The sequence below is a fragment of the Erinaceus europaeus genome, chromosome 2, assembly GCF_950295315.1.
Source record: "Erinaceus europaeus chromosome 2, mEriEur2.1, whole genome shotgun sequence".
In the NCBI taxonomy this organism is placed as follows: Eukaryota; Metazoa; Chordata; class Mammalia; order Eulipotyphla; family Erinaceidae; genus Erinaceus; species Erinaceus europaeus.
The window spans coordinates 159,647,312-159,660,368 of record NC_080163.1 but is presented as its reverse complement, the minus strand read 5'-3'; the positions used below and the strand labels follow the sequence as shown (position 1 = coordinate 159,660,368).

Genomic DNA, 13,057 nt, shown 5'->3' with positions numbered 1-13,057 from the left:
CCTCTTCACCCGTCCAAACAGCTAATATTCTAAGAACTCTTAATTTTTGAAACATGTCATGTTGTTTTCTTTTTTACTTCTTTTTATCTATTTACTTGTGAGAGTAATAATCATTTTCACTGATTTCTTTTTTTTTTTTTGTATTGCCACCAGGGTTATTGTTGGGGCTTAGTGCTGGCACTGTGAATTCACTGTTCTAGGTGATCATTTTTTCTTTTTTTTTTCTTCCTCTTTCTAATTTTTTAAAAAGATTTTATTTATTTATGAAGAATATAGGAGGAGGGAGAGGGAGAAGAGGTGGGGGGAACCAGATATCACTCTGGTACATGTGCTGCCAGGGATTGAACTCAGGACTTCATGCTTGAGAGTCCAATGTGTTATCCACTGCGTCACCTCCTGGACCATACCTATTTCTAATTTTTATTAGATAGAACAAAGAGAAATTGAGAGAGAATGGGGGTCATAGAAAGAGGAAGAGAAAGATAGACACCTGCAGACCTGCTTCACTGGTTGTGAAAGGGACACCATGCAGATGCGAAGTAGGGTCTCAAACCCCCGTCCTTGTCCTTGCACTTGGTAATCTGTGCACTTAACTGGGTGTGCCACCACCCATCGCCCTTTACTGATTTCTTATCAGTGATTTTAACTTCTTCTAGAGTTGTCTTTTTTTTTTTTTTTTTGAGTCTTTATTCATCTAATTATTTTGGGTAGCCTTCTCATTGAATTATAAGCTATTTTCGAGTCGAGTGAGTCCTAATCTTTTGTTACATTATGTGTTCAATAAATATTTTCTCTATATTTATACCTCACATTTTCATACTGTCTGATGCCTATTAATATATAGCTCTTAATTTTCTTTTAGTTTTTTACTTATTTTAATAAGAGAGGTCCAGAGGAAAGATACAGAGAGACAAGAGCACTTCTCTAGCTGGTGGGGGTGCTGGGTGGGCATTTAACCCAGCAGGTCTCAGAGCCTCAGGCATGAAAGTATTTTTTGCATAACCATTATACCATGCACCTGGAATGATTTTTATATATAATGTAATATAGGAGTTCAGGTTAAACTTCAAGCAAAATATGGAAAACTGGGGGCCCAGGTGGTGGCACACCTGGTTGAGTGCACATGTTACGGTGCACAAGGACCCAGGTTCAGGCCTCCAGTCTCCACCTGCAGAGGGAAAGCTTTGCAAGTAGTGAAGCAGTGCTGCAAATGTCTCTGTTTCACTCCTTCTCTACATCCCCCTTCCTCTTGATTTCTTTTTTTAAAATTTATTTATTTATTTTATTTATTTATTCCCTTTTGTTGCCCTTGTTTTTTTATTGTTGTAGTTATTGTTGTTGTCGTTGGATAGGACAGAGAGAAATGGAGAGAGGAGGGGAAGACAGAGAGAAGGAGAGAAAGATAGACACCTGCAGACCTGCTTCACCGCCTGTGAAGCGACTCCCCTGCAGGTGGGGAGCCGGGGTTCGAACCGGGATCCTTATGCCGGTCCTTGTGCTTTGCGCCACCTGCGCTTAACCCGCTGCGCTACAGCCCGACTCCCCTTCCTCTTGATTTCTATCTGTCTCTAACAAATAAATTTTAAAAAGAATTATAAAAAAATACAGAAAACTAGTATCCTACGACCATTTATTCCTCACTGGTCTGCAGTGCCTGCCTGGCAGCTGTCTGAGCCATCTGAAGCCAAAGCTTTTGGTTTGGGCTCTCTTTTTCACGTTTGTTTTCTCCTAAATGTCTGTTTGCTTATTCTTTCCTCTTGACTATTTGAGGGGGCTTTTGTGTTCCTCATTAAAACCTCAGGTCATATGTTGAGCTTGTAAATACTACATTTTTTTCTGAAATTAGTTATTAAGTCTGCATGTCTCCTTTATAAGTATTATTTTGGTTGTGCTCTATAGTAGTTCTTATTTCTTTCTTTGTCATTCATTTCTCCTTTATTTTACACATTACATGATTACTTCTTTGATCCATTAGTTATTTATAAAGATCTTTGATATTTTTTGATATCTTTATATACTGGTTTGTAATTATGGATAAAAAATACAGCCTATATGCTACTGTCAATAATATGTGGCCTTTGCTTTGAACAGTTGGATACCATTTGCTCAGGTAGAAAAATTTGGAGGCTGGGAGGTGATTCTGTAGATAGAGTGCAGGACTTGCTAATGTGACGCCCTGGGTCCAGTCTCTAAAGCTGCATAAGTAGGAACAGAACTCTCTCTTTCCTCCCCCTCTCATAGTGAAATCTTATTTTCTCAAAGAAAAAGAGATGTGGAGAAGAATAGCAACATTTCTGAGATATGAAATGTGTGATGTTTCTGTAAGTCATACAAGAGAGGTCCAACAGAGTAGCTGTGTGTTACCAGTTTATAGAGATAGAAGATGTATGTTATCTTCTCAAATAATTTTCTCTAATTCCAAATATTTCTTATAGTTGCTGAAGACCCTGCAAAATCACTTACAGAGATTTCGCCAGAGTTTGGCGGTGCTTCACCACCACTACAGCCTCCTTCCATGAACTCATTGTCCAGTGAGAACAGATTTCACTCTTTACCATTCAGCCTGACAAAGATACCCAATACCAATGGAAGTATCGGCCACAGCCCACTCTCTCTTTCAGTCCAGTCTGTGATGGGAGAGCTGAACAACGCACCTGTCCAGGAGAGCCCACCCTTGGCTCTACCGCCGGGTAACTCACATGGTCTTGAAGTAGGCTCACTGGCCGAAGTGAAAGAGAATCCGCCTTTCTATGGGGTGATCCGTTGGATCGGTCAGCCACCAGGACTCAATGAAGTACTAGCTGGACTGGAACTGGTAATGTAGTTTTTTACCTCAAGCTGGAAGTTCTTTTCTCTCTGCAGTTTTGGTGAACTCTTCTCCCATTTTGTACTTTTTGATGAAATGTTCTATTTGTTACAAAAACCATCAATGGAGAAAAGTTTTTATCACCATTGCTTGACTTGCTTTCCCTCCCATTAAGCCTTTGCTCAACTTCTTCCTAATGTTAATTGCTCTGTGTTCAAGGAATGAAAATAGACTTTAGATTGATATGTTTAGGCTCATATACAGAATATAGCAAGAAAAGCAAGTCTTTTCTCAGCTTTTATTTTAAAAAATATTTTTAAAAACTATCTTATTTTTGGCTAGAGACAGAGAAATTGAAAGGGAAGAGGGGTGAGAGAGAGAGAGAGAGACAGTCAGTACTTCCTCACTGCTCGTGAAGCTTCCCACTCCTGGTGGGGACTGGGGGCTTGAACCCAGGTCCTTGTGCATGGTCACATGTTTGCTTTACTGGTGGTACCACTGCCCAGCCCTCTTCTTACCAGCTTTTATTTTTCTTCCTCAGCTTCGCTCCTCCAGTCAGTTTTAATTACTCATACAATTGACTTTTAAGTTTTTCATCTTTAGATATACTCTGACTTTTTGGAAGCAGCAAAAGATTTCCCTTTGGAGATTAGCAAAGTATATTGTTTGACATATCATAATGAGGAGAGGAGAGTACATTCAGCTCTAATTTAAATGTTTTTTTTTTCTCTGCTTGCATGTTAGTGGATACTACCCTTTTTGTTAAGATTAATACCACCCATACTGATTTTACTATCTGTGAACCGGCGTAGGAGTCAGTGAGTTTAGGAAGGTTAAATCAGTGATTTGTGCTTCATGCTAATCCAGGGAATTAATTTATCAAGTTGTTAGCTGTGGGTAGAAGGAAAAGTAGTTCTCCCCGTTTTTCAGATCGAGTTCTCAGTACAGGCGCGAAGAGGGAATTTGAGAAAGGGTAAAACTTGGAACAAGTCTTGGAAACCCTAGCTGACTGTCTACTACTTTCGCAAGGTGTAGAATAATGCATATCAAGGTCTTTCTTTTTCAGGAAGACGAATGTGCGGGCTGCACAGATGGGACCTTTCGGGGCACTCGGTATTTCACCTGTGCCATGAAGAAGGCCCTGTTTGTTAAACTGAAGAGCTGCAGGCCCGATTCTAGGTTTGCCTCCCTGCAGCCAGTCTCCAATCAGATCGAACGCTGTAACTCCTTAGGTATGGGAGTGCCTTTCATTTACTTAGCACTTGGGAATGACTCTAGTCCTAACCTCATGCCATTTTGGAATAGATGTCAGTGACAGTCTTTAAATATTTATATTGCCAGTGTTTGTCTTGCTTTCAAGTAAGAGAATATTGTTACTCGATTTAAAAGACATTTACAGGTATCCTGACTTATTTATTATTTACTTATTTATTACCACCGGGGTTATCACTGGAGCTCAGTGCTGCCATATGAATCCACTGGGCCCAGTGACCTTTTTTCTTCTTCACTCTATTTTATATGATAAAATAGAGAAATTGAGATGGGAGGGAGGAGGTAATGAGGGCAGGGAAAGATAGGTACCTGCAGCACCATATTGCTGCTCCTTAAGTGGGTGGGGAGCAGGGGTTTGAACCCAGGTCCTTAGGCATGGCAGTGTGTGCTCTCAACCAGTTGTGTCACCTCCCTCCTAGCCCCCTATCCTGACATTTAAAAAAAAAATACTATTCAGGAAAAGCAGTATTTGATACTTATCCAGGAAGAATGTGAGGTTTGCTTTTCCTGTGTATCTCAGGAATTTGACTTTCAACAACACAGGAGGTAGAAATTGAGACATGACCCTCTTTTTCAGCACTGACTTCCCTCTCAGTGCATTGCCCCAGTACATCAATGAGTGTTTCTTTCTTTTATATATATATATTTATTTATTCCCTTTTGTTGCCCTTGTTGTTTTTATGGTTGTAGTTATTGTTGTTATTGATGTTGTCGTTGTTGGGTAGGACAGAGAGAAATGGAGAGAGGAGGGGAAGACAGAGAGAGGGAGAGAAAGACACCTGCAGATCTGTTTTACTGCTTGTGAAGCGACTCCCCTGCAGGTGGGGAGCTGGGGCTCGAACTGGGATCCTTAAGCCGGTCCTTGTGCTTTGCGCCAGGTGTGCTTAACCCGCTGTGCTACTGCCTGACTCCCGAATGAGTGTTTCTTATCAGTATGTCAGCATGATCATATAAAGTCACTTTAGACTGATTGATGGAAGACAGATCTTCCCATAATTTCTACAAGTGATAGTTTCCAGAGGCTGTCCCTGGCCAGTTTTGGACTGTAGTGGTGATTCTTTTTTGGATTAGGTAGATCTAAGCTACATTTATTTTTTTAAAAAAATACAATTTTTTTGTTATGTTTGAAAGGGTTTTTACTCATTCTTAGCAGTCTTTTTTTTTAACTGGACAAAAAGTCCCTGTGAATAAAATCTATTTTTTAAAAAATTGTGGAGGAAGTGAGGTTGAGATTGACAAATAGTACTTTTTATAAGCCAAACTGAATAGTAATTAGTCATACCATACCTTGACTTAGTTCTGAGAGATATATTTTGTTTTCTTTCAAAATCATTTTGTTTTAATTTTTTTGTTTCATTATACTCTCATCAATGATTTAATAGTGACTTATAAGATTATAAGGTAATAGGGGACATATTTTGTGTCAAAATATAAAAAATGAAAAATATTATCTTTTTAGCGTTTGGAGGCTACTTAAGTGAAGTAGTAGAAGAAAATACTCCACCAAAAATGGAAAAAGAAGGCTTAGAGATAATGATTGGAAAGAAGAAAGGTATCCAGGGTCATTATAATTCTTGTTATTTAGACTCAACCTTGTTTTGGTAAGTTTAAACATAGTATAGTGGGTATAAATGTCGTCATGGGTTCAGTGGTTTTGTGTGTGTGTGTGTGTGTGTGTGTGTGTGTGTGTGTGGTGTGTCTGTAAGAAATTGCTAACTATCTCTGAAAAGAGACAATTACTGAGAGTTAGCAAAGAGGGAGATGGCATATCACTGTATGCTTCTCGGAAGCATTTGAATGGGATTTCTTGTGCTTCTATCAAACTTAATCTAGAAGAGTAATGCATGGTTGGCAAATAGCTCACCTGGATGGTACACCTGCGTTCATGTGTACAGACCAGGTTCAGGCCCAACTACCCCTACTCACTGAGGGTAGCCTTGATACAGTGAAGGCCTGATGATGAGAATAAAAAGCCTGATGATGGTGGGGAGGTGTAGGTAGGGAGAGAGAAAGAGAAAGAAGTAATGCAATTAACAAGGACTAAAAGGTAAATTATATAGTGTGAAAAGTGGAACAGGTTTTCTGGAGCTATTTGGGAAAGCATGTGACTTTAACAGAGTAAGTCTATCTGTCAATCAAATAATATGACTGGCAGTAAATCTTTGGTTGGTATTTGTATTTCTTTTACTAAATATAAGCACTCAAAACTAGTTTTTTTTTTCTTCTTTTTTACTTTTTTAACTTTAAGAAAGGATTTGTGGTGCTGAGTGTCAAACCCAGAGCCTCATGCATGTGAAGCAAGTACCCTACTACTGAGCTACATCCTCCCAAACTAATTTAAAAATCTTTTGCAATAGAATCAGGGTTGCTTTTGTATAAGTGGTTATTTCAGAGTGAAGTAGTTTAGATAACTTAAAAAAATTTTTTAATATTTATTTTTTCCTTTTTTGTTGCCCTTTTTAATTGTTGTAGTTATTATTGTTGTTGTTATTGATGTTATCATTGCTGGATAGGACAGAGAGAAATGGAGAGAGGAGGGGAAGACAGAGAGGGGGAGAGAAAGATAGACACCTGTAGACCTGCTTCACCACCTGTGAAGCAACACCTCTGCAGGTGGAGAGCCGGGGGCTCGAACCAGTACCCTTACGCCGGTCCTTGCTCTTGGCGCCATGCATGCCTAACCTGCTGCACTACTGCCCGACTCCCCAGAGTGAAGTAGTTTAATGTGGCAAGAAATTTTACACCCTGAAGATTGAAACAGTACTGCCAAGGAAATCCAGTGTAACCTGATGTCTATATGTAGGGTGAAGAATATCACGTTAATGCTAATTAACATTAGCATTATTGTTAAGGTAGAGAGAATGTTTGTGGTCTTTTTCTTCTATTCTCTTTTCCTCTCTTCTTCTTTTTTTTTTTTTTTTGCAAACTACTGTCAGTCTCTGATACGCTGACAGTAATAGGCTTTCCAGTATTGATACAATGTTCTCTAAATTTCTTGGTTAAAAATCTATTATTAACCAAATGTTCCTTTTCTTTGATGTTAACTACTTACCATTGTTTGTCACTCTTGAGTGGTTTTTGGCATGTGCTTATTTATATGGTAGAGAAAGAGGTGGCTGGGGAGACAGTATAATGATTTATACAAAAGATTTTTAAAAAATATTTATTCCCTTTTGTTGCCCTTGTTTTTTTATTGTTGTCATTGTCGTTAGATAGGACAGAGAGAAATGGAGAGAGGAGGGGAAGACAGAGAGGGGGAGAGAAAGACACCAGCAGACCTGCTTCACCACTTGTGAAGTGACTCCCCTGCAGGTGGGGAGCTGGGGGCTTGAACCAGGAGCCTTATGCCTGTTCTTGTACTTTGCGCCACCTGTGCTTAACCTGCTGCACTACCGCCCAACTCCCTACAAAAGATGTTTATATTTGAAGCTCTGAGGTCCCAGGTTTAGTCCCCAGTACACTGAGCAGTGCTCTTGTTTTAGAAAAAGAGAGAGAGGAGGAGGAGAGGCAGAGAGAGAGAATGCAAGAGATCACAGCGCTTGAAGCTTCCTTTAATGCAGTGGGGACCAGGCTTGCACCTGAGTCATATACATGACAAAGTAGTGCACTATCCAAGTGAGCTATTTTGTTGGCTCTGGTTTTGGCATTTGAAGAAAGCCAAAGGACTGTCAAGGAAAGAAAAGAATGATATTGACAGTGGGTTATACATTGGGGATAGTTTGGCTTGGCTGGTCTATTTGTCATTTGACTTAGACCTTTCATCATTTACCAAGAGGTTTTCTTAATAAACCGACATATATTTTTTATACTTTAACACTGTCAGTCTATAGTTTTGTTTACTTGACGTCTGCCTGTAAGAATCTCTAGGCCTTGATGATTGAACCACGAGAATCTTATCAGAGGTGTTGGATATTTGTGTTAATGAAAACCACTATTTTGTGTGTTACCTCTAGACTTCCCTTTTATTTACTTTGTATTCTCTTAACTAATTTTTTCAGAAAAACAATGTGATTACAGTATGATAAAAATCCATTTTTGTGTATTTTTCATTTCACAGCTTATTTGCTTTCAGTTCTGTTCTGGACACTGTGTTACTTAGACCCAAAGAAAAGAATGATGTAGAATATTATAGTGAAACTCAAGAACTACTAAGGACAGAAATTGTTAACCCTCTGAGAATGTAAGTCCAAGATATATTGCTGGTTTATAATTAACATTAATTTAAAAATCTAGCAAATATGTGTTTTCTTGTCCTCTGGGTATTGACTTAAAGAGTGGTAGTACAGGTTTTTAAGATATTTCTATTTGCATTTGCTTGAGGACTCTCCAGTCTGTTTTTCACAGGGGCTACACCAATTTGCATTTCTACCCATAGTTTCTCCATATTCTCTCCAGAAATTGCTGTTTTACATGGGATTATCTCCTTTTAAATATTTATGCAAATATTATTTTAATATTTTATTTAGTTTACTGAGAGATTCAGAGAGAGAGAGAAAGAGAAATTGAGAGATAATATGCACGTGTGCACTATACCACAGCACTGCTCAGTATTACTCAGCTTTGGTTTATGGGGGTCTTTGGGATTGAACCTAGAAATTCAGAGACTCAGGCATGAAAGACTTTTGCATAATCACTGTGATGCTTTCTTATCTTCTGAAACTGTTTATTCTAGTATAACTGTGACACTAAATATACTTAGTATGTCATATTCAGTGTATGTAGTTTGACTTCTTAAGAACTCAATTCTACCTGAAAGTTAGAATTCAGAGTTAACACTTTTGTATGAAAAACCATGGGCTATAGTGGTCCAGGAGGTGGCGCAGTGGATAAGGCATCGGACTCTCAAGCATGAGGTCCTGAGTTCAATCCCTGGCAGCACATGTACCAGAGTGATGGCTGGTTCTTTCTCTCTCCTCCTATCTTTCTCATTAATAAGTAAATAAAAGTCTCAGAAAATTTTTTTAAAGGGGATATGTTTTATTAATATGTGTTTTTTGTTAAAGAACTATATTTAGATTTCCCTTAGACAGGCCCCCACCACAGTGAAGGGTGTTTTGGTGCTGTGGGTTCTTCCTCTCTGTTTCTGTCTTCTTCTCTGCCTAGAGCAGTAAAGCCCCAGTGGCAGCATTAAGAAGGTGTTTGCTAAATGGTGACAGTGATGGTGATAACATTACATTATAAAATCTAAACTGTGAAGCATTAGGACCACAGATTACAAAACAAATATAGCCAGCCATTTTTATGAACATAAAGAACAGGGTATATATATATATAAATGTTTTTACTAAGGCAAATTAAAATTTTGTGACATTTTTCTTGTTTAATAACTAAAATTAAAAAAAAAAAAAAAGAATAGTTTGGGGACCAAGGGATGACTCATCTAGAAGAACACACACTTCTCCAGGTTCAAGTCCACATTCTGGACCCACTTGCAGTAGGGAAGCTTCTTGAGTAGTGGAGCCATACTGCAGGTATCTCTCCTGTCAGCCTTTCTGCTATTCAGCTTTAAAAAGAAAGAGAGAGAAGAAGAAAGGAAAAAAGAAAGAAAGAGGTAAAAAGAAAGGAAGAAAGAAAGGAGGCTGCTGTGGGTTGTGGAGCTCTAGAGATGTCTCAGGTAGCAAACACCAATAAATAAGCTTGATAAACGATTTTGGCCAAAATGCAGTTGTGAAATGTGCTGAACATTCAGAATAACCTACAATCTGACACAATTATGAAAGTTACAAGAAAGTAAGTTTCCTCACATTTTTTGTTTAAATTCTTAGTGATGGAGTTGGCAAGATAGCTTACATGGGAGAGAGCATATTTTGCTATGAATGTGACCCAGGTTCAAGCCCACCCCCCTCTGCTCTAGAGAAAGCTTTAGTGCTGTGTGTTCTTTTTATATTCTATCTCTCTCTCCCAATGTTTCTCTTAATCTTTATATTTAAAAAAAAATGAAAAGCTTATAGTATGGTAGCTTCTACTACATAATTCAGATCTTTGGAAAAGAAAAAAAAAGTGTTAGCCTAGAGCAATGAAGCACTTTGGAGGTGGATATAATGTGAAACTATACCTTGTAATCTCATAATCTTGCAAGCCATTATTAAATCACTAAGAAAAAAGAAACCCAGCCGGGATGGGGTGGGGTAGATAGCTCAATGGTTATGCAAACAGACTCTGATGCCTGAGGATCTGTCAAGTCCCAGGTTCACTCCCCCCCCCCCCATCCCCACCCTCCTTTTTCACACCACCATAAGCCAGAGCTGAGCAGTTCTCTGGTAAAAAGAAAAAAAGAAGAAGAAGAAGAAACCAAGATAACTAGATAAATAAATACATTCTTAATGGAAAAACGGCTTTATATTTTAATCTTGATTTTTTTTCTCCAATTGTTTTATCAGATGAGATTTTTAAAAATTATTTAATAGTGATTTACAAAATGATAAGATAATAGGGGTCTAATTTCACACCATTCCCACCACCAGAATTCTGTGTCTTGTTCCCCTCCTACAATAGTTTTCCCAAGATCCCAGATACAGGTTGACTGTATATCTAAATCTGTCTGTGTGTGTATATGTCCATTTCTTTCCCTTCTCTGACCCTCCACTTCCTTTCTAAGTCCACCTACACTTTCTACTACTTCCAAGTACCCGTCCATTTTCCTCTCCCCTCTCAGAGAAGCCAAACAGTGCCTCGGTGTTTTCCAGATTATCTTCTCTTTCATTGAGGTATAAAAACAAAGATTCCTGATGACAAACATTTTTGGTCCTAGTGGAATTGGGGTTCAGAGCCCTCTAGTCATCTTCCCCTAATATTTACCCCCTCTGGGAGTACAGACCAAAATTAAGGGGTCACATGCAATTTTTTCACTTACAATCTTCCCATGTAGTCGATGTCAGAACAAGAGAGTTGAAATACTCCTAATACCATAAATGTACATATTATTTAGATGATGTCGCCTAGCAAGTTAAAAATCATACTTACATAATATTTTGTTCCCTGCCAGAGGGAAAAAATTGTCAGATAACCTGTTGTAATCATGATTCCTTGTGTGTGGGTTAAAATCATATTTGTTTTTTGGCAACTATTTTTATTTTTAATTTTTTGGTCATCACTAGGACTTTACTACTTCAGATAGAAAAAGATATAGAGGGGAGTCAGGCAGTAGCACATTGGGTTAAGCTCACATGGTGCAAGATGCAAGGACCAGCTTAAGGATCCCGGTTTGAGCCCCCAGCTCCCCACCTACAGGGGAGTCGCTTCACAGGCGGTGAAGCAGGTCTGCAGGTGTCTCTCTTTCTCTCCCCCTCTCTGTCTTCCCCTCCTCTCACTGTCAACAACAGTGACATCAATAACAATAATAACCACAATGATAAAACAAGGGCAACAAAATGGAAAAATATACCCTCCAGGAGCAGTGGATTCATAGAGCCTCAGCAATAATCCTGGAGGCCAAAATAAAATTTTTTTAAAAAGATAGAGATAGTGGGGAGAAAAAAAAAAAAGGAAAGACACTATAGTGCCGAAGCTTTCCTCAGTGTGGTGGGTACTGAACTGGAACCTGGGTCATGCCTATAACAGAGAAGCCCACTATCCAACTGAGCTGTTTTGCTGACACTAGTTTTGTTTGAAATCTCTATTTCAATATCTTCAAAGGTCTTGACCTTGTGTTTTTCCTTTTTGAAATTTTTTATATTCTTTATTTGTTTATTTATTATTGGATAGAGACAGAGAGAAATTGAGAGGAGAGAGGGAGATAGAAAGGGAGAGACCCGCCCCAGTAGGAAAAGAGAGAAACAGGCTGGGAGTATGGATCAACCTGTCAATGCGCATGTTCAGCAGGGAAGCAATTACAGAAGCCAGACCTTCCACCTTCTGCAGCCCACAATGACTCTGGGTCCATACTTCCAGAGGGTTAAAGAATAGGAAATCTATCAGGGGAAGGGATGAGATATGAAGTTCTGGTGGTAGGAATTGTGTGGAGTTATACCCCTCTTATCCTATGGTTTTGTCATTGTTTCCTTTTTATAAATAAAAATTTAAAAAAAAAAAGAAAGAAAGGGAGAGAGATAGAGAGACACCTGCAGCACTGCTTCACCACTTGTGAAGCTTTCCCCCTGCAGGTGGGGACCAGGGGCTTGAACCTGGGTCCTTGTGCATTATAATGTGTGTGCTCAATCAGGTGTACCACCACCTGGCCCCTTAAGTCATTTTTAGAATCTGAATGCTCTTCAGGATTTATGGTTAACCTGTTCATTGTGTTTTGTATCTAGCAAAAATGAGGAAATGCCATACGTGAAACTATTGGGTTTGATGGCAGATTTTCAAGACTACTCAATTTCTTTTTCTTCCTTTATTGTTATTTTAATTTTTTTGTTTAAAACAGTTTTTAATTTTTGTTGTTGTTGTTGTTGTTACCAGGGTTATTGTTGGGGCTCAGTGCTGGCACTATGAATCCACTTCTCCTAGTAGCCATTTTCTATTATTATTATTATTACTATTATTATTATTATCAGGTTGGACAAAGAAATCTAGAGTGGTAGGGGGACAGAGAGAGGGAGAGAGAGGGGAAGATAGACACCTGCAGACTTGCTTCATCACTAGTGGAGCCTCCCCACTGAGGGTGGAGAGCAGGGACTCAAACCTGGGTCCTCAAGCGTAACGTGCGCAATAGGGCGCTCCACTGCCTGGCCCCTGTTGTTATCTTGTTCTCTAGTATTAAAAGGATTTGCTCTTAAATTTTCTTTTTTTAAAAAAGAAAAATATATATATATATATATTATTTTAATGCGATATACAGAGAGGACAAGAAAGGAAGAGAGAGAGACCAGAGCACTGCTTAGCTCTGGTTTATGGTGGTACAAGAGATGGAACCTGGGACTTTGGAGCTTCAGCCATGGAAGTTTTTTTTTTTCTCTATAATTGTTATGCTATCTCACCTGCTCCCTCAAAATTTCATTCTGTTTTTTACAGTACATCTTACAAACTTTACTCAAATGG

The 13,057-nt window shown here is 38.8% G+C and overlaps 1 protein-coding gene across 11 annotated transcripts in view; it reads left to right on the top strand.

The window, feature by feature from the left end:
- CYLD (CYLD lysine 63 deubiquitinase) overlaps positions 1 to 13,057 on the top strand; it is an 88,057-nt gene that overhangs the window by 56,717 nt on the left and 18,283 nt on the right. For 10 of the 11 annotated variants that reach the window (XM_060185564.1, XM_060185557.1, XM_060185566.1 and 7 more), the window contains 4 exons: positions 2,436 to 2,815; positions 3,873 to 4,038; positions 5,538 to 5,679; positions 8,136 to 8,258. In XM_060185564.1, coding sequence (XP_060041547.1) covers positions 2,436 to 2,815; positions 3,873 to 4,038; positions 5,538 to 5,679; positions 8,136 to 8,258 — 811 coding nt within the window. The remainder of the gene's footprint in view (positions 1 to 2,435; positions 2,816 to 3,872; positions 4,039 to 5,537; positions 5,680 to 8,135; positions 8,259 to 13,057) is intronic. The other variant, XM_060185562.1, reaches the window with a different exon arrangement.